The 27,232-nt window shown below is 41.7% G+C and overlaps 3 protein-coding genes across 3 annotated transcripts; all 3 read left to right on the forward strand.

The window, feature by feature from the left end:
• Positions 1 to 2,800: 2,800 nt before the first annotated feature.
• On the forward strand, positions 2,801 to 4,557 carry LOC145404315 (uncharacterized). The gene is made up of 2 exons (XM_080275835.1): positions 2,801 to 2,971; positions 3,259 to 4,557. Exons 1-2 carry the CDS (start codon positions 2,854 to 2,856, stop codon positions 4,542 to 4,544), a joined length of 1,404 nt encoding a protein of 467 aa, XP_080131961.1. The 5' UTR covers positions 2,801 to 2,853; the 3' UTR covers positions 4,545 to 4,557.
• A 2,469-nt stretch (positions 4,558 to 7,026) lies between these two features.
• On the forward strand, positions 7,027 to 8,787 carry LOC145404266 (uncharacterized). The gene is made up of 2 exons (XM_080275788.1): positions 7,027 to 7,204; positions 7,502 to 8,787. The coding sequence occupies exons 1-2, from the start codon at positions 7,087 to 7,089 to the stop codon at positions 8,785 to 8,787; spliced, it is 1,404 nt and encodes a 467-aa protein (XP_080131914.1). The 5' UTR covers positions 7,027 to 7,086.
• Positions 8,788 to 12,969: 4,182 nt separating this feature from the next.
• LOC145404301 (tRNA (cytidine(32)/guanosine(34)-2'-O)-methyltransferase-like) lies at positions 12,970 to 26,474 on the forward strand. The gene is made up of 7 exons (XM_080275821.1): positions 12,970 to 13,022; positions 16,258 to 16,379; positions 18,768 to 18,837; positions 20,306 to 20,487; positions 22,844 to 23,053; positions 23,495 to 23,682; positions 25,800 to 26,474. Exons 2-7 carry the CDS (start codon positions 16,259 to 16,261, stop codon positions 26,043 to 26,045), a joined length of 1,017 nt encoding a protein of 338 aa, XP_080131947.1. The 5' UTR covers positions 12,970 to 13,022; position 16,258; the 3' UTR covers positions 26,046 to 26,474.
• Positions 26,475 to 27,232: the final 758 nt, after the last annotated feature.

The following is a 27,232-nucleotide window of genomic DNA, read 5'->3' on the forward strand; positions in this document are numbered from 1 at the left end:
TTCAGGCTAAGTTCTCCTGCTGACCACCATCTTTGTTTCAGAGGGTAGGGAAGTAACTGAGACTTTTATATACCCAGGTAGTTAAGCTCCCTGGCTATATCAGTGCCACCACGTGAAGGCGTACCTCTCTGCACTCATATAGTCAAGCAGCAACGTAGATTAAGTAAAGGTTATTGTAAGATCATGAAACCGATCATCACTGAGCTGAAAAAAAAAAAAAAGTACTATTAATTTTGAAATATGTGCAGTGTTCATGAAATGTGACGACGAGTTTGCTAATATGCCATATGTTAAGCAACTGAAATTAAGACGTAGACCTAGAGAGGAAAAAATCATGATGTGAATCCGTGTGGAGAGAGAGAGAGAGAGAGAGAGAGAGGAAAATAAAAATACAACAAAAAATTCATACACCACACAACTGATGTCCATGTTGTTTGTGCTGAAAAGGTTGCAACTCTCTCTCTCTCTCTCTCTCTCTCTCTCTCTCTCTGTTCCTACCTAATTGTTCTTACCTAATTGTATCTTTACAGGAATGAGTCAAGCTCATACTGTCCTGTGTTTTAAACAATTTTTATCATACATACCCTTAAATTTATTAATTGTTTTGTCACACACTGTTTCACTCACTAGTGCATTCCACTGATCATTTGCCCATGTTAAGCAGGATTTGCCAGGTAGGTAGTCGAGAAGTTTCTCACTTATTCCCGATGTTTACTGTAGGCTAGTTCTGATACGAGTCAGAGTTGCCAGTTTGCTTGCTGTTTGTGAGCGTAGTTATTTCGTAAGTTTGTACATTAATTTTTTTGCTCTTTTTCTCAGTATTTTATGTGATTGTTAAATTATGCAATTCAAGTTAAGTTTGTATGCTAAATAATTTACAGTATTATGTAAAGTAAGAAAACTCTGGCATGTTTTGGATATCTCCGAGTTGGCAACTGTTGTTCTCGCAGACTGTAGAAAACTCTAGATAGTGGGAAGCTTATATAAGGTTGGGGAAGAGACTAGAGCAAGTTCAGTCAGTTTTCAGTTCATTTTGAGTGTAGCGCACAGGCGGTTTCCAGTTGAGTTTGAGTGTAGTGCAGTGTCAGTGTAGTTTGTATATATTCAGTACTTGTGAAAACAGTGAGGTGTTAATGGCAAACAGTGAAGTGTTGTTGAAGTTTGTATATCATCGGTACTTGTGAAAATAGTGAAGTGTTGTCAAGAATTAAGTGTAATAGCAGTTAGTAAAGTTTGTGTAGCTCCAGTGCTTGTGGTAATAGTGAATTGAAGTTGGAAAGCATTCAGTGTAATTATTTGGAAAATAAAAACAGTGAACTTAAGAAACCAGTGTTTATTTACGACGCCTGAGCTGATCCTGTGTACTGTACACCTAAAGGCTGATCATAGGTAGAACAATGCACTGGGCAACGTCCTTACTATACTGGACTACTGTTGTTGAAGCCTATGGCAGTGTGGGTTGGGGATGTATTCCCTGTTTGGGAAACTGAATTTCCTTATGTCTTTATCGCTTCTCTTTTTATGTAGTTTTTTGCAGTGTCCTCTTGCTGATGCCTCCCCATAGGTTATATATTCATTTATGTCTGTTTTCTGTTTCCCTGAATGCATTTATATTGCATAATCATGTCTCTTCTTTCTTTCCTACAGTGTTGGTAGATTCAGTTTTTCTAGGCTTTCTTCGTAGCTTAGATCCATTAAACCTGGTACCCATCTTGTAGCCACCTTTTGTACTTTTTCAATCTTATCTATATGTTTTTTGAGATGATTCCAGACTACTGATGCATACTCCAGGGTTGGTCTGATGAATGATGTTATTATCTTTCTCAGTATGTCTTCATGTATATATATGTGAATGCTATTTTCATATTAGCAGGCAGTGTATAATTGTTCCGTACTTCTCATTGATGTGGTCAGCCGGAGATAGTCTGTTACTGATAATCACTCCTAGGTCCTTCTCCCTTTCTGATGTGTAGGGTTGAACATCCTTACTTATAATCCCAGTCTAGTCTTCACTTTTACCAAACTTAACTACATGACACTTGTCCACAGTAAATTCCATTTGTCATTTATTGCTCCGTTCATGAAGTTTATTTAATTCTTCATGTAGCTGTCTGCAAGAATCTGTTAGTAATTTTCCTTTGTGTTTTTGCATCATCAGCAAACATATTTAGGTTGCTTCCATTTCCAGTGTTAATGTCTATGTCATTTATATATACTAAAAACATATTTGGTGCCAGCACTGACCCCTGTGGAACTCTACTATACTGTAGGCTTTCTATTTTATGAAGGCGGTTTGGGTGGGGCCTCCTAAGACCTCACACTGCTTGCTCCGTTGCCACATCGTCGCCACACACGTGCTCCTCTCTCTCTCTCTCTCTCTATCTATCTATCTCTCTCTGTCTCTCTCTCTTTATGTATATCTGTCTATCTATAGCCAAACACCTTAATCCCGTAAGAGGTGCCCACAAACATGTGGTCCCTGTACTTTTCAAAACACACACACACACACACACACACATGCCGGCTCAGTGGTAACACTTTCGCCTAGCATCTGCTAAGACTGGGGTTTGCGTCTTTCTCGGGATGTGAGAAGTTTCATTGACGAAACGGGTGGGTACTGTCCTCCTTCAGCAAGAGGATGGGTGTGTGCATGTGTGGAAGTCAAGGCTTTGCCCTTAGATTGGACTATATGAGCTCTCAGTTCTCCTCCGGGAGGGTAAAATGCTGATGATCACAACCATCACGTGATCATGACCGACCCAGTGAATTACACACACACACACACACACACACACACACACACACACACACACACACACACAGAAAACTCCATCTGTTCTTGCAGGATGCAGGATGAAGACGCCTCGCTCAGGGAAAGACATCACAGGGCCGTGGCTGGAGTACATACTGGGAGAACACCTGGACAAGCCACCTGCCTCACTCAAAGTTGTCAACTTCACTGTGGGCCCAGGTTAGTTCTTCTAGGTCATTTTTATCCACTTGAATACGCTGAGTTGTACTGTTACTACTGCTACTACCAGCACTACTACTACTACTACTACTACTACTACTACTATCATTAGTAGGCTACCATATTAGTATTGGTGTCTCAAAGTTGTGTCAAAGCCTAATGAGATTTTCCTAAGCAAACCAGTAATACTTAAATGAATTATAAGATCCATAACCTTGCGTCATTGCTTCTAAAACTCAGTCCTGCAAAGGATTACTGACTGCAACTTAAAAGTCTTTGCCTTTCAGGAGCAGACCCGGGTGATGGATTCAACTCTGAGCTGGTGAAGGTGACTGCAGAAGTGGCTGAGGGAGAGGACGACAACTCCCCTGTCCCTCAGCAGACCACGACCTTCAGTATGGTAGCCAAGTTCCTGAGTCTTGACCCCATGAACCGTGAGATGAACCGTAAAATGCAAACGAACCAGCGGGAGTACCTGCTCTATAAAGAACTCATGGGGAACCTTAATATGCTTCTAGTCTCCAAGATTTCCGAAGAGCCAAAGGTCTCTATACCGAAGCTGATCTATGGGAAGCTCACGGCAAAGGAGTATATATTGGTGCTGGAGAACTTAAAGACTAAAGGATATGAAACTAATGATAAGCGTAAAGGTCTGGACTGGCCCCATCTTCTCGCAGCCGTTGACAGCATCGCAAGGGTCCACGCAATGTCTTATGTGTACAACAAATCCCATGACATAAAAAAGGAACATTCGTGTATTGTAACAACGTCGAAATCCCTAAGCGCCTTTGCACCTGTCATGACGGCAATGCTGCACGGATTAATAAGTTTTCTCAAAAGTTCTAAGGAGACTGAAGCCCTGGGTCAAAAAATTGCTGATGTCAAATCTACTCTGATACAAAAATGTTTCAGTTTCTTTATGAGTGAATCTCCTGTCTCTTGCTTAATCCACGGAGACTTGTGGAATAATAACCTCATGTACAAACACAAGGGCACTGAAGATGGGACTGAGGGCGAGATAGAAGAAGTGATGCTGATAGACTGGGGTGTGTGTTCTTTTGGCAGCCCCCTCTATGACCTGCACTACATCGTGTACACCTCCACCACTAGGCAGGTCAGACAGGTGCATTTGGATGAGCTCTTACGCCACTACCACGCCACGTTCGTGAGACTCGTTACCTTAACTGATGCCCCTCCAAGTAACTGGGATTATGACCAATTTATAGCCAAGTGGAAGGAGTCTAGAGCTGTGGGGTTCCTGTTTGGGTGTGCACTTACTCAAGGAACACTGAGCACTACTAACCCAATCAACAAGAAGCCAGAACCCTCTGTGCTGGACAAACCCTACCTGGCCCCAGCCAAGGCCTTGGTGAATGGCATGAAAAGTGGATTGGCCAAAGTGATGGTGCCCATAACCTTCTCCTCAGTGGGAAGGTCCATGGTCGAGGATATGTTCAAGCAGATCATGAAGCCAGTCCTTGATGAGCTGAAGTCTGGGAAGAACCAAGTACTGAACACGAGACTTCTTGACCTGGTGTATGAAGCAGATGAGGATGGGTTGTTTGTTGCGTAACCCCTTCACCAAGAGATGCCCCGCTTGTACAAAAATTATCAGGTAGCAGCAGCAACCCCAGGCTCATCTGAATGTAAACCCAGAGGACTGCAGTCTGAGTTCTGCAGACCACCACCTTCGTTTCGGAGGATAGGAAAGTAACTGAGAGACATTTATATACCCAGGTAGTTAAGCTCCCTGGCTAGATCAATGCCACCACGTGAAGGCGTCCGTCTCCGCATTCATATCGTCAGCTAGTAACATAAATTAAGTAAAAGGTTATTGTAAGATCGTGAAACCGATCGTCATTGAGCTGAAGTCCCCCAAAAAGGTACCGTTAATTTTGAAATATGTGCAGTGGTCATGAAATATGCCAATAAATTTGCTAATTTGCCAGATGTTAAGCAACTAAAATAAGAAAAGACCAGGAGAGGAAAAAAATCATGATGTGAGTCTGTGTGAAGAAAGAGAGGGGGGGGGGGAATAAATACAGCAAAAAATTCACACACCACACTACTGACGTCCATGTTGTGTCTGCTGAAAAGGTTGCAACGCTGTGTGTGTGTGTGTGTGTGTGTGTGTGTTAGCAAGGCTTTATACGAAATGTAACTTAACTATGGTTTATCAGTAATTAAATGTTTGAGTTCTTTACTACATTTCCATACCCACGTATGTCCTTCCTTTGGCTTTTGTCATATGCATTTTACTATGGCATGGCACTGAAAAGGGACGCCTTCATGCGGTGGTACCTATATAACTAGGTGGTTCTACCGTCCATTATAAAAACGTCCCTCAGTCCTCCCTAACCCGCAAAAGGAGGACGATGGACTGCAGAGGGGCAATTTAAGCCTGTAGTCCACTGGGTTCACATTTCAGATGAACATGAGGCTTATACTACTACTACTGCATACATCTTTCTATTAGCAATTAACACTGACAAAGGAGATTGGTAGGGATGGGGTAACGGGTAAGAGGGGGGAGTGTGTAGAATGGGATGGAAGCAGGGATAGAAAGGAAGACCCCTATCATTGTTTTTCTGCTCATCTCAATAACCCTCCCAGTGGGTGTGTGTGTGTTCTTACCTAATTGTATCAGTACAGGAATGAGTCAAGCTCGTACTGTCCCGTGTTTTAAGCCATTTTTATCATACTTATCCTTAAATTTATGAATTGTTTTGGCACACACTATTTCATTCAGTAGTGCATTCCACTGATCAGTTGCCCTGGTTAAGAAACGGGATTTGCCATTGAGGTAGTCGAGAAGTTTCTCATTGATTCCCGATGTTTACCGTAGGCTAGTTCTGGTACGAGTCAGAGTTGCCAGTTTGCCTGCTGTTTGTGAGCGTAGTTATTTCGTAAGTTGTACATTAATTTTTGTGGTCTTTTTCTCAATAATGTGTATGTGATTTGCTTGTTAATTATGTAAATGAATTTAAGTTTGTATGCTAAATAATGTACAGTGTTATGTAATGAAAGAAAACTCTGGCATGTTTTGGATATCTCTGGGTTGGCAACTGTTATTCTCGTAGAAAGTAGAAAACTCTAGAATATAGGAAGCTTATATAAGGATGGGGAAGAGACTAGAGCAAGTTCAGTCGGTTTTCAGTTCAGTTTGAGTGTAGTGCAGTGTCAGTGTAGTTTGTATGTTTTCGGTACTTGTGAAAGCAGAGAGATGTTGGTGGCAAACAGTGAAGTGTTATTTAAGTTTGTATATCATCGGTACTTGTGAAAATAGTGAAGTGTTGTCAAGCATTAAGTGAATTAAGTGAAATTGCAGTTAGTAAAGTTTGCATAGCTCTAGTGCTTGTGAGAATAGCGAAGTGAAGTTGGAAAGCATTCAGTGTAATTATTTGGAAAATAAAGACAGTGAACTTAAGAAGCCAGTGTTTATTTACGACGCCTGTGCTGATCCTGTGTACTGTACACCTAAAGATTGATCATTGGTAGAACAACTCACTGGGCAACGTCCTTCCTATACTGGATTACTGCTGTTGAAGCCTGTGGCAGTGGGGTGGGGATGTAATACCCTGTTTGGGAAACTGAATTTCCTTATGTCTTTAGCGCTTCTCTTTTTATGTAGTTTTTTGCAGTGTCCTCCTGCTGATGCCTCCCCATAGGTTATATATTCATTTATGTCTGTTTTCTGTTTCCTTGAGATGCATTTATATCGCATAATTATGTCTCCTATTTTCCTTCTCCCCTACAGTGTTGGCATATTCAGTATTTCTAGTCTTTCTTCGTAGCTTAGATCCCTTAAGCCTGGTACCCATCTTGTAGCTGCCTTTTATACTTTTTCAATCTTATCTATGTGTTTTTTTTATATGAGGATTCCAGACAATTTCCTGTACACCTGGAAACAATCTATCTGTCTATATCTGTTTATGTATATCTATCTATAGCCAGACACCCGTAAGAGGTGCCCACAAACATATAGGCCTGTACTTCTCAAAACACACACACACACACACACACACACACACACACACACACACACACACACACACACACACACACACACACACACACACACACACAAAACTCCATCTGTTCTTGCAGGATGAAGGATGAAGACGCCTCGCTCAGGGAAAGACATCACAGGGCCGTGGCTGGAGTACATACTGGGAGAACACCTTGACAAGCCACCTGCCTCACTCAAGGTTGTCAACTTCACTGTGGGCCCAGGTTAGTTCTTCTAGGTCATTTTTATCCACCTGAGTATGATGAGTTGTACTGTTACTACTGCTACTACCAGTACTGTGATTACTACTACTACTACTACTGCTACTACTACCGCTACTACTGTCATTAGTACTGTTTTAGTATTAGTGTCTCAAAGTTGTGTCAAAGCCTAATGAGATTTTTCTAAGCAAATCAGTAATACTTAAATGAATTATAAGATCCATAACCTTGCATCATTGCTTCTAAAACTCAGTCCTGCAAAGGATTACTGACTGCAACTTAAAAGTCTTTGCCTTTCAGGAGCCGGCCCAGGTGATGGATTCAACTCTGAGCTGGCGAAGGTGACTGCAGAAGTGGCTGAGGGAGAGGACGACAACTCCCCTGTCCCTCAGCAGACCACGACCTTCAGCATGATAGCCAAGTTCCCGAGTCTTGAACCCATGATCCACGAGATTAACCGTAAGTTTTTGACGTACGAGCGAGAGTACGTGATCTATGAGGAGCTCATAGGGAACCTTAATATGCTTCTGGTCTCCAAGATTCCCGAAGAGCCAAAGGTCCCCATACCGAAGTTGATCTATGGGAAGTTCTCGGCAAAGGAGTTTGTATTAGTTTTGGAGAACTTAAAGACTAAAGGATATGAAACTAATGATAAGCGTAAAGGTCTGGACTGGCCCCAACTTCTCACAGCCATTGACAGCGTCGCAAGGCTCCACGCATTGTCCTATGTGTATAACAAGGCCAATGACATAAAAAAGGAACATCCATGTATTCTAACTACATCGAAAATGCTAAGCACCCTTATGCCTGCCGTAATGCCAATGCTACACAATCTAGTAATTTTTCTCAAAAGTTCTAAGGAGACTGAAGCCCTGGGTCAAAAAATCGAAGATGTTAAATCATCTCTGTTGCAGAAGTGCTTAAGTATTTTAACGAGTGAGTCTCCTGTCACTTGCTTAATCCACGGAGACTTGTGGAATAACAATCTGATGTACAAACACAAGGACACTGAAGATGGGACTGCGGGTGAGATAGAAGATATGATGTTGATAGACTGGGGACAGTGTTCATTTGGCAGCCCCATCTATGACCTGCAGTACATTGTCTACACCTCCATCACTAGGCAGGTCAGACAGGCGCATTTGGATGAGCTCTTACATCACTACCACTCCACGTTCATGAGACTCGTTACCTTAATTGATGCCCCTCCAAGTAACTGGGATTATGACCAATTTATAGCCAAGTGGAAGGAGTCTAGAGCTGCGGGGTTCCTGTTTCCGTTTGCGCTTATTCTAGGAACAATGAGCACTACTAACCCAGCCAACAAGAAGCCAGAACCCTCTGTGCTGGACAAACCCTACCTGGCCCCAGTCAAGGCCTTGGTGAATGGCATGAAAAGTGGATTGGCCAAAGTGATGGCGCCCATAATCTTCTCGTCAGTGGGAAGGTCCATGGTCGAGGGTATGTTCAAGCGGATCATGAAGCCAGTCGTTGATGAGCTGAAGTCTGGGAAGAACGAAGTGCTGAACACGAGACTTCTTGACCTGGTGTATGAAGCGGATGAGGATGGGGTGTTTGTTGAGTAACCTCTTCACCCTCCCTTGATCTGTACAAAAATTATCAGATAGTAGTAGGCATTCACCATTCACACACTTGATGTTGCGCTGCTCTCTGGTGCCTGCGCTTTACTCTCTTCCTTCTTTATCTGTCTTTCCTTCATTCTTTCCTATTCCTTCTGTCCACGGGTGACTCTACACTGAGTGATAAGCCAAACAATTTCCTGTACACCTGGAAACAGTTTACCACGCTGGGTGGTAACCATATAACCAAATGATGTTGCCTGGTGGTTTCGTGGGTATTTAAAGCGCTCCAGTCGGATTGAGCCGGTGAAGGTTTATATCCAAGGAGTGGTTGGGGTTTATTGTTCTCGTAATGCCACTCAGGGAAAAGTGTGGCTGTTCACTCATCTTCCATGTCGGGACCAACTTGCTTGGCCCCGGGCTCCAACGCTCCTCATGGGACAACACTGGATCCGATTAGATGATGAATGAATGAATGAGTAGTAGTAGTAGTAGAGGACGATGTAGTTGTAGTAGAGGACGATGTAGTTGTAGCAGAAGTAGTAGCAACCCCAGGGTCATCTGATTGTAAACCCAGTGGACTGCGGGCTTAGTTCTTCTCCCGCAGACTATCACTTCCTTTCAGAGGATAGGGAAATAGCTGAGAGACGTTCATATACCCTGGTAGTTAAGCTTCCTAGCTATATATCAGTGTCACCACGTGAAGGCGTCCCTCTCCGCACTCATATCGTTAGCCAGTAATATAAATTAAGTAAAAGGCTATTGTAAATGTGCGTCCACACGTGTGCTCAAACAAGTGTTGGCAACATGTAAGCAACACAGTAACGAACACGCTGCAAACATGTTGGGAACAGCAGCGTCCAGATCATGTTGGCAACATCATGATCAAGTCTCAGCTGCCTCGTATGGATACTCTTATCCCATCGCCTCTGCTGCCAGTGTTCGAAGCTGCACTGAAACATGTTTGCATACATCTGTCCAAATACTGCTGCAAACATGTTCCCGAACATGTTGCCAGCTGTGTTGCTAACATATGTTCGACAGCAAGTGTGGACGCGCACTAAGATATGAAACCGATCGTCATTGAGCTGATGTAAAAAAAATAAATAAATAAATAAATAAAAATAATAATAATAATAATAGTAATAATAATAATTTTGAAATATGAGCAGTAGTCATAAAATATGCCAACGAATTTGCTAATTTACCATATATTAACTATAATTAAGATATAGACCAGGAGAGGAAAAAATCATGATGTGAATCCGTGTGAAGGAGGGAGAGAGAGAGAGAGAAATACAACAAATAATTCGTACACCACACAACTGACGTCCATGTTCTCTCTCCTGAAAAGGCTGCAACTCTCTCTCTCTCTCTCTCTCTCTCTCTCTCTCTCTCTGTTCTTACCTTTGTATCTTTACAGGAATGAGTCAAGCTCGTAGGATACTGTCCCGTATCTTAAACCATTTTTATCATACATATCCTTAAATTTACGAATAATTTTGGCACACACTATTTCATTCGGTAGTGCATTCCACTGATCAATTGCCCTATTTGGGAAACTGAATTTCCTTACGTCTTTATCACCTCTCCTTTTATTCAGTTTTTTGCAGTGTCCCCTTGCTGATGCTTCTCCATAGATTATATATTCATTTATGTCTATTTTCTCATTCCCTGAGATGCATTTATATAGCATAATCATGTCCCCTCTTTTCCTTCTCTCCTGTAGTGTTGGCAGATTAAATTTTTCTAGTCTTTCTTCGTAGGTTAGATCCTTTGAGCTTGGTACCCATCTTGTAGCTGCCCTTTGTACTTTTTCAGTCTTATCTACCGGTATGTGTTTTTTGAGATGAGGATTCCAGACTACTGATGCATATTCCAGGGTTGGTCTGATGAATGATGTTATTATCTTTCTTACCATGTCTTCATTTATGTATGCTGTTATTGATAATCACTCCTAGGTCCTTAATTCTCTCTGATATGTGTAGTGTGTGTGTGTGTGTGTGTGTGTGTGTGTGTGTGTGTGTGTGTGTGTGTGTGTGTGTGTGTTTAACAAAGCTTTATATGAAATGTAACATAACCATTAATAATTAAATGTTTGAGTACTTCACTACGTTTTCATATTACCCTCCTTTGTCTTTTCTTCTGCTTTTGTCCTATATGCATTTTACTACGGCATGGCGTTGAAACGGGGCGCCTTCACGCGGTGGCACTTATATAACTTGGTGGTTCCACTGTCCGGTTATACAAACGTCCCTCAGGCCCCGCGAAAGGAGGATGGTGGTCTGCAAAAGGGAAATTTAAGCCTGCAGTCCACTGGGTTCACATTTCACATGAACCTGAGGCTTATACTACTACTACTACTGCTACTACTACTACTACTACCACTACTTCTACTAGTACTACTATTACTGCTACTACTACTATTAGACTACTGCATATGGATTTCTATCAGCAAGTCACACTGAGACAGGAGAATGATAGGAATGGGGTAAAGGTCTTAGGAGGGGAGGTGGGAGTGTGTGGAATGGGATGGAAGCAGGGATCGATAGGAAGGGGGACCCCTATTCTTGCTCTCTGCACCTCTCAGTAACGCTAACGGCGTGTGTGTGTGTGTGTGTGTGTGTGTGAGTGTGTGTTTTCCAAAAAGCCCCCCCCCCCCGCTTATTCGTCTGTGTGTGTTTTTTTTCTTGTAACAACTGCAGTGTTTCAGTATTCCTTATGGTGTTAATCTGGTCCTATCGCTGAAAGTTTGTATACTCTTTTCATTCTAACTTGGCCTAAAATTGCCATCTCTCCATCATGAAGTCTGAGTTATAAGAAGACATTAGTTCTAAAATGTGATGCCAGTCATGAAGAAGTGCTATGGAGAGGGTATGTATACAGTATGTTCTAATGTCTTTATGCAACTGAGCTACGTGAAATAAGCTGCAAAAGGATGAAAATCTGGGCCAAGTTAGAGAAAAACGTACAGGATATGGCATTAAAATCACAATCGATGGCGCATTTTTTAAACGGAAGATTGATAAGCATAATTGTAATCGGTGGTTAGTAAAAATAAGGTAATTACCCCCCAAACACACACACTATCAAACGCTGCATCCACCCCTAAGGAAAATGGACTGCTGGAAAAGAGCCACTTCGCGCTCAATGGAGGCTATAACAACAGCAATAGCGATAACTGCTGCCTGGTTATACACCTTTGATTCTCAGCATCACACACACTTCATCTGTCTATCTATTTATCTATTGCCAGACACCTCAATCCCGTAAGGGGTGGCCACAAACAAAAACAAATCGCCTCCATGTCGACCTGTCCCCCACCATTTCATTGCCCTGCTCCCAGCTCACACCCCCCTCTCTCATATACCTCTCCACTCATCTACCAAGCCTTGCAGCTCCCCTTCGTCTTAACAACACAGTGTCATCTGCAAACAACAGTACAGGGAGTTTCCAAACACTGCCCTCCCTCATTAGGACTTCTCCAACATCTACTGCCCTACCTTGTATCTCTTTTATAGCCCCATCCATATACAGATTTAACAACCATGGAGACATGACACATCCCTGTTTCAGTCCAACCTTCAAACAAAAATTCACTCAGGTCGCTGTCCACACGCACTGCAGCCTTAGCTCATACGTACTCTTCACGGCATTCAGCAACTTCCCATCTATTATGTTCTTAATACTTTCCACAATCCTTGCCTATCCACCCTGTCATATGCTTTCTCCACTTTCACACACTTTCACTGGGTATAACAGCACGTTATACCTCCCAGCCCCAAGCCTTGTTTATTTGTTAATCACTTTTACATATTAAAATGGTTCTTAGTACTGGACTAGGATAATTATACAAATAATATGGAGATAAAGGGGAGTGAGAATGATTAACTACGTAAGTGAAGGGAAAGGGTGAGGTCGAGAGTCAGAGAAAGAGGTTGATGAATGGGTTAGCAGTTGGACTATTGGAGAAGTATATTAGCGAGGGAGATACGGCAACCTTTTGCCTGATGACTTGGGCGCAGTTCGTGTATGGCCATCTCTAGGTTTATTTTTTGTTAAGGTGTCAGGCTCGAGAAAGATAAACAGGTGAACAAGAAATGTAAGGGATGGGGCAATTTCTTGACGGGGAACGCCTTTGTTTATAGACGCAGAGGAGGATAGAATCAATCATAGAACTGCACAAGAAAGACGGAAGCATACAGGTGAACACAACTGTCTGCAGTATATTACAAAAATAGGTATGTTTTATGTACTGTAGATTTGGTAGAAGAGGTAAAATTGCAAACCCAACGCCATAGTATTGAATGTCAGTCGTAAGTCCTTAATTTTTTTTTACATATATGTATATATACGCAACTGCGACGTGATTCCCTCGCATCCCACATTTCCAAATAGTGACAAGTCAAAGTCAAGTGGCCACCCGTTTGGGATTGTGGCGTCTGGCAGTAGATAGATAGATAGTCAAGGGTCTCGTCTATTGATCATGGAGCAGATGATGAACTCTAGTTCGGATTTGAAATCAGATTTTGGTCCCCCCGGTTCATGATAAAAGAATGATGTAATACATTTACCGTAGGATCATGACATTAGCAGGTCGTAAGTTAAAGCAGACGTTGGGTCTGGTTAGTACTTGGATGGGTGACCGCCTGGGAACACCAGATGCTGTTGGCATCCCTACGTCTAGTGGGGTTGGTGGAGGATTAGTGCCCCTCCCTGTAAAACAATTAACTCTAAGCCCTTGGCCACCCTGTCTGGGATACATGGCGTCTGGCAATGAATGAATGAATGAAGTTAAAGCAGATCTTACCTGTGATGATTTTCCACAGTTCTGCTAGGCCCTGCTTGCCATGGTTAATGATGATGATTGAATAATGCGACTAGCATTTATGATATGGCTAATTTCTTAATATGAGGTACCATATACATAGGCCTACGTGGAAGACCAGAGGGGTAATCTTTTTTTAATCATAGTCCTTCATTTTATTTTTCTTGTAGTACATCTGTAAGTTTCTTATGGGCCAAAGACAAGTGGATAAGTTTCTTATGGGCCAAAGACAAGTGGATTTGTAAGTTTCTTATGGGCCAAAGACAAGCTGATTTGTATGTTAAGTTTCTTATGGGCCAGAGACCCCAATTGATCATAACATAGCCTCAGTTATTCTAGCCTACCTGTACCTAACCTAATTAACCGTAATGTAACCTTACCTAATTTATCCTGACCTAACAATTTTTCCAAACCTGACATTATCTACCTAACCTGATTTATCCCTGGAGAGGAGAAGTGGGGTCAAAATCCTCTCAGGCAACTGCACAAAATGTCATTTTTCGTGGTCATGCAGTCAGGTGGGCCGATACCTAACCTAACTTTAACCCTACAGAACCAAATTATTCCCAGTCTAGCCAGATTTTCCCTTATTTGACCTAACTTAACCCTAATCTGCTGCCATTACAGGAGGGTCCCTTTATACCAGTGGTTTCCAACCTGTGGGGCACGCCCCCCTAGGGGGGCACGAAGGGCTGCCTAGGGGGGCGGGAAGGCTTGATAAAGAGGGTAATTATATTTGAAAACTATGAATTATGATATGGAGAAAATATTTCAGATATGAATAAGAAATCTAGTTATATGAATATACAGTATAAACAATTTCAAAGATTAAGAATTGATATATATTGACATGTGCCAACTATGCCAGTAAAATACAGTATTTGAGGAAGGGGGATGCAGGGAACGTGTCATTCAGTGAGGGGGGGTGAGAATTAGAAAAGGTTGGAAACCACCGCTTTGTATGATAAAAATCGTATTTCTGTATTACCGGTAATTGACAGAATCGCTTCGTACTCGAAAGTGTACTTTTGTTTATTCACAAAGTGAATGGTTCCACATCCCTGAAGTATTGTATACCATCAAAGGGAAATGTTTATGCATAACTTTCAGCAGTAATATGTGGATGACACATCCTGAATTGTGAATTAGGTTAGGTTGCTGCATTTTAACATAGATGCAATAAAAGGTGGAGACAGGAGTTGGAGAACCTCCCCACCCCCACCTTATTTACTATGGATGTTGAAAAGCATTTGTGATGGATGCTTTTAAATAAGAAAGCATTTAGGATTGCTTAAGTTCAGTAATGAGTTTATTAATTTCAGTGGCCTATAGTTTGGTGCAGTTCTGAAAATTTAACCTTTATTTATTTATTTATTTATTGGCAGTTCCACACAGGTGTACAGTATTTGCCTGACCACATGATCATGTTTCACAGTCTCCACACCGTTATCCATCATCCACTGATCATATTTGATTACTTGCAGTACATCTGCACCTGATGTAATTTTATAAATGTAAGGAGGTCATAGTGGCTAGTGAAATAAACTAAAATAAGAAAAATGCAGGAGCAGGGAGAATGATTATTTACGATCCAACTCAACCCTCCTTGAGAGGTGGGTTCACAGCAGATCATGGATTCTGCTGAGTTGTGGCCAACAGATCCTACAGTCTGAATTCATTGGCCCAAGTAGAACATCATCTGACTGAGGATCTGTGGTGTGATAGCTATATGATGTGAAATGGATCTTCGCAAATAGAAGAGACTCCAAGTTTCATTTCATCATAAGGTACAGTTATTATTTTTTATTATTATTATTATTTTTTTACATTGTCTAACTGTGCCGGAGTGTCTTCTTTAATACTTTTTTGCCACAAATGTTTCCTTTGTGTGTGGTAAATGAGAGGAGGATTGTCTGTGCCAGAAATCAGGTAGCCTAATCTAACAATTTTTACATAAATTGAATAGTGGGCATTGCTCTGCCTTCCTTCCCTTCTGTGTCATAGAGAAAACCCTTTCTTTCTGATAAACTTAGAGCTTGTTAGAAGAAATCACATGCACATGCAAATTTTTTTTATTATTGACAAACTTGACAATATCCAGGATTGATAGGTCACTTATAACCCTCATCACATGCTTCAAAAATTGTCATAAACTTTAGGCTTTCCACACTTGCACTCTAGGTTTTAATACTAAGCCATGACCCTAAGTCACAGGATGCCTGAGTCCAAGAATATGATGCAGTGTTATTGTGATGTTAAAGTACCAGGTATCCAAGTTATGTCCAGAGTTTAGTACCATTTTAGCCCATCCAGTTTGATAACCTAGCTGTTTTGATGGTTTTGAATGGGAGGGTTTAGATATGACCAACACTAACTCCATGAATCGAGTGTTGTCCTTATTATTTTATGTATGCTCTTACTAGACAGATTTATTCAAGATAGGAAAAGCCTCACATTTAGTTGGTATAGGAAAGCAGTATATAACCCTTCCATTTCAAAAAGTGAATCCTAAGCAAAATAAAATGCCCAGGAAATGTCAAACTTGTAATGAATAGACATCCCCACACTCGGAGGGCTAAAGTCTTTACTGCAAGAGAGTTTGTAAATACATAGAGTCCTTCCTGCAGATTAAACACAACCACTTCCAGGATGGGTCGCAGCTCCAAGGACAAGCGTGATGTGTATTACCGGCTGGCCAAGGAGGAGGGGTGGCGAGCCAGGAGTGCCTTCAAGCTTATACAGATCAACGAAGAATTCAACATTTTTAAAGGTGAGGGGAAAAAAAGAAGAAAAGAAAAAAATGGTCAAATAAAATGAGCAGATGGTCATGCTTGTGATCAGGGTTACAAGTGTTTCATTGGTGAGTGAGTGTGTAGCCCATTACACTAGGCATGCTGTTGATTACTGTAGTTCACCTTCCATTGTGTTTTCCTTCTTTTCCTAATCTTTCAGCCCTACTTACTTTGCTCCAACCAAGGCTGCAAAAAAAGGTTGGGATGAGGGTGATGATAGACTAACATAGCATGTACAGTACCAGTAGTGGTCCAGTGGCCAGAATACCCCAGATGGAGTGACACCTTTGCAGTGCACATGGGTTCAATCCTCAGGAGGTGACTAGATTTCTTTTTTCTTACTTTTTAAATTCTGTTGATCAACCCAACTCGGTCAAGTCAAGCAGACCTATCAACTGCAAGCAAGCAACCGCCCCTGTAGGATTGTCCCATGCAGGAAGGTGAGTAGATTACCTCGAGCATGTACATCCCTGTAACTCCCAGTCCCAGATTTGCCAGTTTCAGATTTCAGGACCTAAGGCTAGACTACCACATTCCAGAATACGTAAACTGAACTGTAGAATAGCATTAAACCCTCGCATTACAATACCCCACTAGACTGGATATCAGATTTAAATGACACGTTGAAGGTCCTGGACAAACCATTGGACTCACCGTATACCATCCATTAAATGGGAAAAACCACACAAACCTACCGGACAGCTCTGGGCCCACCGAACACTTTTTTTCATTTAACATACCAGTATACTGTCCATTACATGGGCGTATGATGCAGTCCTACCGGATCCTCACCACATGCCAGGTGACTCAGACTGCAGTTACCTGCAGAGGCAGCAGTTTTTCCCACCCTCTTGGCCTAAGTTGAGAACAAGGGCATGAAATTATTATCAGAGGTAGTGTAAAATGGGTATAGTTTTCATTTTTAGTACATTACCTTACTAGAGTATGCCTTTTTACTCAGTTATTTTCCATTATGTGCTTGAAATCCCACTTCAAGGGAGGACTATCGGATTTAATGAATTATCGGCTTTATTGGATCAGGCTTCCCCTCAATTAGTTCGGTATCAAGAGGTTCTACTGTAATTTTGTTTTTGTTACTGCCAGTCAAATTTACCCAGCTTGGGAATTGCTTACAAACATTCTCCATTAACTACTTCTCTGTTATAGTTATCCCATAAGCTGAATAAACTAATCTGTTTTGAGCAAGAATATGATGAAGAGGGTACCATCATACTGAAGGAGTTAAAGGTAGATACAGTAACTACCTAATGTTGCTAGTTGCACTGACTGCATAATTTACAAACCTCCAGCTGCCTCTTAAAAGAACTTTATACTCTTGCATAAATGGTATGGCTTTCATAACAAACAGTGTTTTTAAACTTTTGTTTGCTAGAATTTCTCTTGTATGGACATAATTGACTGGTTGTAGCCTAAGGTAATACAGTATGTAGGTGTAACAGTAGCAATGAAAAGGTTACTTGAGATTGTTTTGAAGCCTGTGACTGCTAGAATTACTCACTGTTGACCAGAACCTTCTCGTGGGCTATCTAGAATACCCAAGTGCTCCAATTGCGGTGAAAGGGTTAACTAGTAAAATGGCAGGCATCTACATTTAGGGCAAAGGGAATAATGAGTGAGTGAATATGTGGTTAATTATAGTAGTTACTTCTCTTATTGTCAGGAGCTGGAAATGAACAACTGATATTTGGCTACAACTGTTGGCAAAAAGCCTGAAAATTGGTACAGTAGTAAAGTTATGATAATTAATTCTCCTTTGGGAGCATACGGACCACCTTAGTCAAGAACATTTAAATTCAAGTGGGTAATTTTTGCCCTTGATAAAATTCCTCTAGCCACCTGTAAGTTTGAACCAGATCACATAAACCACAACCCGTTCAGAGCCAAGAGTTCCACCACCAGAAGTGGCTTGTGGTAATAAGAATTATTAACACTTGAAGGGCATAGGTTTCAAGGTCAAGGTTATGCCCAGGTAGGTGGCTATTAAAGTTATATGTAACAAACCTTTATAAACCATCCTTGTACAGTAACAAAGCAGGGCCAAATATTAAGGGCCGGATCTAGCCATTATTATCATCCTCAGTACGAAAGATCTTTCTTAAATCAAATGAAATCATCATGCAGTGCCATACTAAATTATTTTCATCTTAACCTGGCCAACCTTTCATCTTTTTGCAGCATATATTACATAGGACTTTAGCAGAATAAAGATAATACAATAGCTAACCGTCTTGCATAGCATTTTTCATTACAAGCATCATAATCTAGCATTAATCTCGTGTTACAACTTAGCATTCAGGTTAAAGTGAATATGGTATTGTATGTAATCGCTGAACCACTGTCTGCAGGGGTGACGAGGGTGGTGGACCTGTGTGCAGCACCTGGAAGTTGGAGTCAAGTCTTGTCTCGGACTCTGAGGTTAGTACAGTATAGCCCTTAGTCTGTCCATATTGCTGCAGTTCATTCACTTGAGCTTGGTCCAGATTTTCAGTCTTGCAGCTTATTGCATGTTGCCCAGTGGCAGAAAAAGACGGTGCTACAATTCTCATTACTGTGTTTCCTTGGTATAGTACCGTATTTCATTGTGAACAGTGCCATATTCTGGTGTTAATTTTTTGACAGCTTGAATTCAGGATGGTGAGAAAGTAATTTTACGCCAAGTAAAGTGGAAAGAGTATAGCAGAAATTCCCTCTAGTATACTGAAGGGATTAGAGTGTATGCAGAGTATAGCTCTGTCATCATCATCATCATTGTCATCATCACCATAATAGTTATTTGTTATTTTTGGAAACTAAAACTTGATGGTTCTGCAAAGTTATAATTGCAATAAAAATTGCGAACATTGATCTTGGATATCCTCGAAGGTTATATTAGACTCCCACAATTCAAAAGGAATCTCGTAACCTGAATAAAATTATTTGTATCATTATCATCATCATCATCATCATCATCATTATCCAGTCCCACTGTGCCCCATACAAACGGGAGCATAGATAACAGGAATAAAATATATATTTAAAAAGTGAAAGGGATAATACAGAGGGGGTTAGTGAAGCAGAGGATTAGGTACCTGTGACTTATTAGTTAACCCCCTAAGTCCCATTTCCTTTCTTTTATACCAGTATTTCATTTTTTTGTTTCTGTGGACAGTTGGACAGTTACATTTACCTCAGGATAGTTTGTTTTCCTTTTTTTTTTCCGAAGTGGATAGGTATACTTTAACTAATGATTTTAACCTTTTCACTACAGGAGACAACCCTTAAACTGCTGTATCAAGTTATCTTTTGGTAATCAGAATAAGATAAAGTAATAAGACAATCAGAATAAGATAATAATACAACCTTCTCCCACCAAAAGCTACTACCTACATATATTTGCTCCTTTTTTTTTATTGCAGATGAGCTTCTTCAGTAAAATAATTTAGACCAGAATAACACTATGTAATAATAATGATAGCCATACATAATAATAAAAATAATACTTGGTGACAAGCCAAATGGTTTCCTATACACCAGGAAACCATTTACTATGCTGGGTGGTAAACATTCAACCAGACTGTGGCACCTGGTGGTTTAGTGGATAATTAAGGTGCTTCAGCAGAATTGTGCCTGTGTAGGTTTATATCCAAGGGGTGGTTGGGGTTTATTGCTCACGTAATGCCACTCAGGGATAAGTGAGTTTGGGCCCTCACATCTCAAATGTCAGGACCAACTTGCCTAGCCCTGGGCTCCTACCCTCCTCATGGGCCAACGTAGGATTGGATGATGGATGAATGAATGAATGAATTATTATTATTATTATTATTATTATTACAGTATGTTAATTGTTATTGTTGTTATGTTTATTGCCACTATACTGCAGTACTGTACTTTTTTATTATTGTAGGGGTGCAGCCAGTGATCCGTCTGCAGTGAAGATCGTAGCGGTGGATCTACAAGCTATGGCTCCTCTGCCTGGAGTGGTTCAGATTCAGGGGGACATCACCAAGACTTCCACAGCCGAGGAAATCATTAAGCATTTCCAGGGAGAGAGCGCCCAGCTGGTGGTGTGTGATGGCGCCCCTGATGGTGAGACAGACAGATAGATAGCCATGTGGTGAAATTACAGACAGGAGTGCAGTTTAATATTGAAAGTAATATAAGAGAAACAGAAGTAGGTGATTGTGGACAGTAGACTATGCAGTAGCTTGATAGAAAACTGCCAAATCCCATTTTGCCCACTTTCAAGCATCCAAGACTAGCCTATCGTTAGTTTTGTCATTGTGTCTTATCATTTATAAAGACTTCAGCATGCTTGCATGTGTTGGCCCTGGTCCAGAACATTTTAGGGTAGGACACCACCTACGGTCCTCATAGCATTTGCATGATAGAATAAACTCTGGCCATGTCTTGTACTTGAACTGTGGTGCGTAGGTCACAGCGTGCTCCAACCCGGCCACTCTACCAGTCTTGAGACTTAAAAATGAGATGCAATAGACCTTCGTTTTGCACAGGCCTGGCCCCCATTGAGCAAAATACGTTTAATGCAACAAAATCAGCCTCTACATCAATCCGTTTTGCACAGCAACCAACTTATCTTGCACTACAAAATAGCTGATTGACATTTACTTCATCCCTACTGACATTCAAATTCCCCCTTCTGTAGCACCTCAACCACAGAAAACCCCACCTCACAAAACAACTGTCACTTTGTCGTGAAGAGTATCAGGGTGAGTAAAGAGTCCACCTATTGGCATCTTACTGCTGTTATATTCTTGTTCACTCACTATTTCTCATACCTAATAATGATCAGTTTGTGTTTATGTGTGTGTGTAATGGTGGCGCATTTTTTAAGATGGCCGTGTATGACTTCAGGAAATTTTTGTGATTTCCTTCCCCCACATTAGCCAAATAATAATGGTTCTTACAGGATAATTTGCGTGAATCAGTTTGCATGGTAGTTTTCTAGAGTACGGTATGTTAACTGTGCAAAACGAAGGTCTACTGTATTAACTAGGTTGACTGTTATTGGGATGGTGGAGTGTTGGTAGCAGCCAGTTCTGGCTGTGATGGGGACCAGTAGGTTGTGTTGATGAACTGATGGTAGGAATGTGGAGCCATGAAGGGAAGCAGGTGGCTATGCCATGGGTTGTTGACTGATTATCTCCCTAAAGCTGATGAGTAGGATGGTGTACAATGGAGAGAAGTTTCAGTTGGTTGACTGTCATTTTAGTTTGGGCCATTGATGACTTTCAAGCCTTTTTCTGAAGTTTTTAGAGGTTGTTTCATTGTGCGACATTGAGCAGTGAACAAACTGGTGAGAGACAGGTCAGCATGAGAGGGTTGATGAGGTGTACAGATATGCTGGGTCATGGGCAGGAACAGGTAGGGCTGTCAGTGTGCATAGTGTGTGTAGTCTGAAGGAAGCAGCTCTGATGGTTTAATTACTATGAGTTTTCCAGTGAAGCTTGTCATCAAGGAGGATTCCCAGCAATTTGGGTGTGTGAACCACCCCAAGAGCATTGTCTTAAGTATTAGGGGTAGCTTGGTGTAGCTAAGTCAAAATGAACAGCTACAGGTTTGTTTTTAATGGTACAGTATTGTGGTAGTCCAGACCTGTAGGGTGGTGAGAATGTCTTGAAGAAGTGTGTTGTTGTTATCGACAGCAGTGGTTATGGTGTTATTGTTAATGTGCGGTACTTGTAATGTTGTTGTGTCCTGGTTGGCATCGTTGACAAAGCCAGTGAGGCATGGTGTTCGCCTCATTTGTGTGTCCCGAGGAACTCCCACACAGAAGGCTCTGAATTTGGAGGTGCCACACTTGAATTATGTTGCGTGTTGACATCAGTTTAGGAAATATGTTGGCCAGAAAATAAGCCAGTCTCTAAGCTAGATATAGAGCTTTGATGGTAATGTGTCTAGTCTGAGATAAAGACCTTGATAATGTCAGTGAAAGCTGCTGCTAATGAGCCTTTGCACTTGTCCAAATTTTTGTCTGTGAAACCAAGAAAATTGGTGAGGTAGTGAGTGTTAGATAAGGATATTTTGTTCCCGTACCAGCATATGTCAACTTTACCTGATATCAGGCTTTTTTGAGTAGCTAGGTCCAGTCTGCAACAAAATTTTTGCTACAAAGGCTTGGGGAAGGGTGTAATACGAGTAGCAGCAAGTCATAAATCATCAAGGGTGAGGGGATTTAGGAGTTGGTGTAGTTTTTCGTACCACTGGGTTGCTTTGATGTGTTTCATGTGTTGGAGTTTCGTAAGACTATTTTTTTAGACAGCTGTTATTTGTTAGTTGGCTTTGTTTCTTAATCATGTTACTGAGGAGAGAGAGAGAGTGTGTGCATGCCTGTGTGTGTTTAGGGTGGAGAGGGACTATAAAAAAAGTTTAGTTTTTGAGAATATATCATTACAAGATGCTATTAAACCTGTTTCCACTACAGTAACTGGCCTCCATGACCTCGACGAATATGTGCAAGCTCAGCTGTTGTTGGCGGCACTAAATATTACCACACATGTCCTGGCACCTGGAGGAACCTTTGTGGCCAAGATATTCCGGGGTAAAGACGTCACCTTACTCTACGCTCAGCTCAAAATATTTTTTACACAAGTTACGGTCACCAAGCCTCGATCTTCACGCAACTCTAGTATCGGTCAGTAAATTTATCTATTTACTTGCCTGTACCTGGTGGTAGATAGTGGCAACCATTTTCCACTCACCTGATGTAGTGCTGCCTACTTCTTCCTTCACCTTTTGTCGTTCTTTTTCCAAGTCAGCCATCCTCTTTTCCTACTTCCTTTGTCATTCCTTTCACTTTATATTACTCTTCTCTCCACTTCAGTGTTGTCTACACTGAGTAACTAACCTTATAGTTTCCTGTAACCCAAGAAACCATTTACAATGCGAGGTGGTAACCATATAACCAAATAATGTGGTGCCCATTTGCTGGGTGGAGATGCACGAATGCGGCATTCATCCAGGATGCAAATCTCCACACTCCTCTCCACGCCTATATATGTGTGTGTGTGTGTGTGTGTGTGTTTCAAAATAATTTTTATGGATTTACGACATATTAAATTTAATTCTTTTCCAGAATCGTTTGTGGTGTGTGAGGACTACCGCCCTCCACCGGGCTACACCCCCACCATGGTCAACCCACTACTGGACTTGAGCTACGAGGGGTCCTGGCAAGACCTCCAGGGTATCAACAGAGTTATAGTGCCCTTCATTGCATGTGGTGACCTGTCTGCCTATGACTCAGATATGACATACCCACTGCAGGTGCGTGCGTGCATGCATGTCTGTTTATGTGCATTTTCCTAGTTGTTATATCCAGGATTTGAGTTAGGCTGTTGTTGTCATGTACTGTACTCTATTTTTGAACATACGATGTTCTATGTATGCACCACCATCCCATCTTGCTGTTTTAGATAGCTATTCCTCTGTTTGGGAATGACAGTCAGCTTGGGTAATTCACGGTTACTTTAGTCTTACATGACTTAGAAATTCCGCGAATTACTGTATAAATAACATAACTTATGAGGAAAATTACTAATGAGTTTAACCTCTCGGCTGAGTTGCCCCCTACCACCATATTTACACAACTAGTCACCAGTAAACACTAACACTCTTTCAAAACAGTATGTAATGCATGTATGTAATGGGAATGAACAATATTGTAAGGTTCTTACCTGACTTCGACTGACGACAGTGCTGAAGTGGACGGGGGAGGGGTTTGTTTGTTTTATTTGTTTGTCCTTCAGTCACACTCAACCCAAGGGCCAGAGACCCCCAGACCCATATATATTCTGAATCAGGGTGACCCAAGGAGTGGTTATGGGCAGATCAAAATTCAGCTATGGGTCATTTGAGGTCACTGGTAGAGTGTTGGCTTTCTTGGCCCAGACGATGCCGGGTACCCTTGTAGCCCAATTTTTGGCATGGAGACTCACATGACCTCCAGTTCGGGTATAGGCTATGTGAGATTGACCTCCGAGGTCATTTGAGGTCACCGGTCGGAGGTCATGTGAGGTCACCGGCAATACACACTCAAATGACTGGACCCAGCAGCCCAATTTTTGACATGGAGACTCACTTGACCTCCAGTTCGGACATAGGCTGTGAGATTGACCGAGGTCATTTGAGGTCACTGGTCAGAGGTCGTTTAGGGTCACCAGTAATTCACACTCAAATGACAACCCAGCAGCCCTTTTTCTGACATGGAGACTCACATAACCTCCAGTTTGGGCATAGGCTATGTGAGGTTGACCTCCAAGGCCATTTGAGGTCACCAGTCAGAGGTCATTTGAGGTGACTGGTAATAGTAAAGAAAGTAATCCCTCCAATATCCGACTTAATAGAGCCATAGGCATGTCCGGATAATGGTCCTGTCCGGATATTGGGGCCCCAGCCTCCTGGACTTGTACTTATGGACCCTAACTCAGAAAAACACCTATACAACTCCCTCTGGACATGCATTGCACCTATTTAAGACCCAAATCACACCAATAAGGCACATAAAAGACTGAAATAAATGCAAAAGAAGCATAAAATGAGGTTTTTGAGGTAAAAATCTTCCCCCCCCCCCAAAAAAAAAAAAAAAAAAAAAAAATTGCAGTTTTCGGACCATTTTGGGAATATTGGATCCTGGGACAATTATGTCCGGTTAGTGGGGATGTCCGGATAGTGGGCATCCGGATATTAGAGGGATTACTGTACACCTAAATACTGTGCATTAGTCTGTGAAAGCTGAAATAGAAAGTTCCTGGACCAATTATGATCCCTCTTCAGAAGCATAAGAGGTACTGTACATGGTCATTCTAGAGTAGAAAGATTGAACCAGATCAAGCAGGATTAGAGTGTTTGCCTTTTTGGCCCAGCAGTGCTGGGTACCCTGCTAGTATTGCTATAATTTAGTTGTTCTTCTATTTCTCCTCTTTTGCAGTGGGCACTGTATTTGTTTTGCTTCAGTGTATTGGCAATTCTCCTCTGTCAAACAAGCACTTAGTAATTGTGTTGATAAGTCGCAACAGCTGATTTGCACATTCTTTCAGTGTCTGTCCAGCCATCGATCTGTTCCCATTGCTTTCCTCTCATCCAGATTCTCCATCAAATGTATCTCATTCATCTCAGCTACTATCTCTTGTAACTTTCTGAGTTTCCTTTTATTAATCAGGATCCTTGATTATTTCACTCCCTCCCTCTTTTCTTCTTTGTATTCATTCAGTACTCATCTGTATCTTCTCCATACTGTGCTCTTTACTCTCTTCTTTGTTTCAAGTGTCCTCCTACGTATGCTTTGAGTGCAAGCATGCTCATTCGTTCATCTGTCCCATTCCGTCCTTCATTCCATACCTCTGCATGCACCGTATCAGTACTGGTCTGTCTTCCCCCCACAGAGCCCAAGTGGCCCCAGTTACCAGTACCACAGTCCCACCCAGCCCCCAATCAGCCCAGCCTACTCCACTGCCCTTGCCATGAAGCGCCACCCTCCTGGCCCCACCACATCCACTGAAAAGAAAGACGAAGACTCTGAAAAGAAAGAGGTTGACTCCAAGGACGCAAGTGTAAGCAAAGAGGAAGACTCTGAAGATGTTGCTGCGGCAGCCCACAACTTTGACTCACTCTCGATTACTGACTCATGAAGGGACATTTCGATCTTTGGGACGTGAAGGATTTTTTTTTTTTCCCCTTTCATCATAATCAGCAACAGCAGCATCTTTGTCGTCATCTTTGCCATCATCATTGTCATCGTCATCATCGTTGTCCTCCTCATCATCATCATCTTCATTATTGTCATCATCATTGTTGTCTTCATCATCATCATTGTCATCACCAAAACCACATTTCCCAATAATACCATAAATAGAATTGGTTGGATTATAAAAGCAAAAACAGAAAATCAGTTGCTAATAGCCAGCCTGAGGGAACATCTGTATCTTTTCAGTGTGAAGGATTTTATTTGTTTTTCATGATCATCAAAACATTGTTCCAAATAATATGGCACAGTAAGATTGAAAAAAAAAAAAAAGAAAAAAAAGACTAGGGATTGATTTTTAATACCTGAGGGGACAGTCTAGCATATATTAAGTGAAAAATTTTATCTAGCTTCTGTCATCATCATCATCATTATTAAAGGTATGTTTCCCAGCAGCCTCTTTAATTTCATGACGTCCTTTGCTTTGGTCTTCTTAGCTCTCTCTGGATGATTTTATTCAATGCAGGAAGTACTTCTTGTGCTGAAGGGTTTAAAGAAGTATCTAATTCCTCCAGCCTGGAAAGTTTTAAGTCGAAGTTACAAGATCCGGACATAACATCAATGGAATAAAGAACCCCTGAGACAGTATCATAGGGGCAGTTTCTTATCTGTGGTCAGTCAGTCAGCTTGATCAGGTCTGCTTGATCTGTAGGTTGAGGTTGAGCAGCAGGAACAACAACAAATTTATGTTCTTGGTGAGGTTAATGAATAAGATTGGTAGGTTTAACAAAAGACCATCCATCCATCCATCATCCAGTCAGTACCAGTGGTGAGGCTACATTGGCTGGCATAGGTCCAGGCTGGATGGAGGGATCCGAGGGGTCATGTGCACTATGAAGGGGAGAGGTCTGAGCTGGCTGGGAACATTGATGTTGGGGCTCAGGAGAAGGGGCACAGTGGAGCAGCACTGCTGACTGCGAAGTGGGTGAGAGGACACAACAATCATGCGGTCCACCTCACTGGGTTCAGCTGCAGACTCCCCGCCAGAAGCCTCAGCAAGGTCATCCAAAATTGAAAAACAGTTGCTGACCACCATTGCATAGGTGAGGCCCTCCTGTACAGGCAAGCACATCT

Source organism: Coenobita brevimanus, chromosome 63, assembly GCF_032717465.1.
Source record: "Coenobita brevimanus isolate Jiangsu-jjx chromosome 63, ASM3271746v2, whole genome shotgun sequence".
Classification (NCBI taxonomy): Eukaryota; Metazoa; Arthropoda; class Malacostraca; order Decapoda; family Coenobitidae; genus Coenobita; species Coenobita brevimanus.

Bases quoted from the DNA above. Each gene is read 5' to 3' on its own strand.
- LOC145404315 (XM_080275835.1), top strand. From the start codon at position 2,854: ATGAAGACGCCTCGCTCAGGGAAAGACATCACAGGGCCGTGGCTGGAG. The intron at 2,972-3,258 runs GTTAGTTCTTCT...TTTGCCTTTCAG, and splicing joins CAACTTCACTGTGGGCCCAG to GAGCAGACCCGGGTGATGGA.
- LOC145404266 (XM_080275788.1), top strand. From the start codon at position 7,087: ATGAAGACGCCTCGCTCAGGGAAAGACATCACAGGGCCGTGGCTGGAG. The intron at 7,205-7,501 runs GTTAGTTCTTCT...TTTGCCTTTCAG, and splicing joins CAACTTCACTGTGGGCCCAG to GAGCCGGCCCAGGTGATGGA.
- LOC145404301 (XM_080275821.1), top strand. From the start codon at position 16,259: ATGGGTCGCAGCTCCAAGGACAAGCGTGATGTGTATTACCGGCTGGCC. The intron at 18,838-20,305 runs GTTAGTACAGTA...TTATTATTGTAG, and splicing joins GTCTTGTCTCGGACTCTGAG to GGGTGCAGCCAGTGATCCGT. The intron at 20,488-22,843 runs GTGAGACAGACA...TTTCCACTACAG, and splicing joins GTGTGATGGCGCCCCTGATG to TAACTGGCCTCCATGACCTC.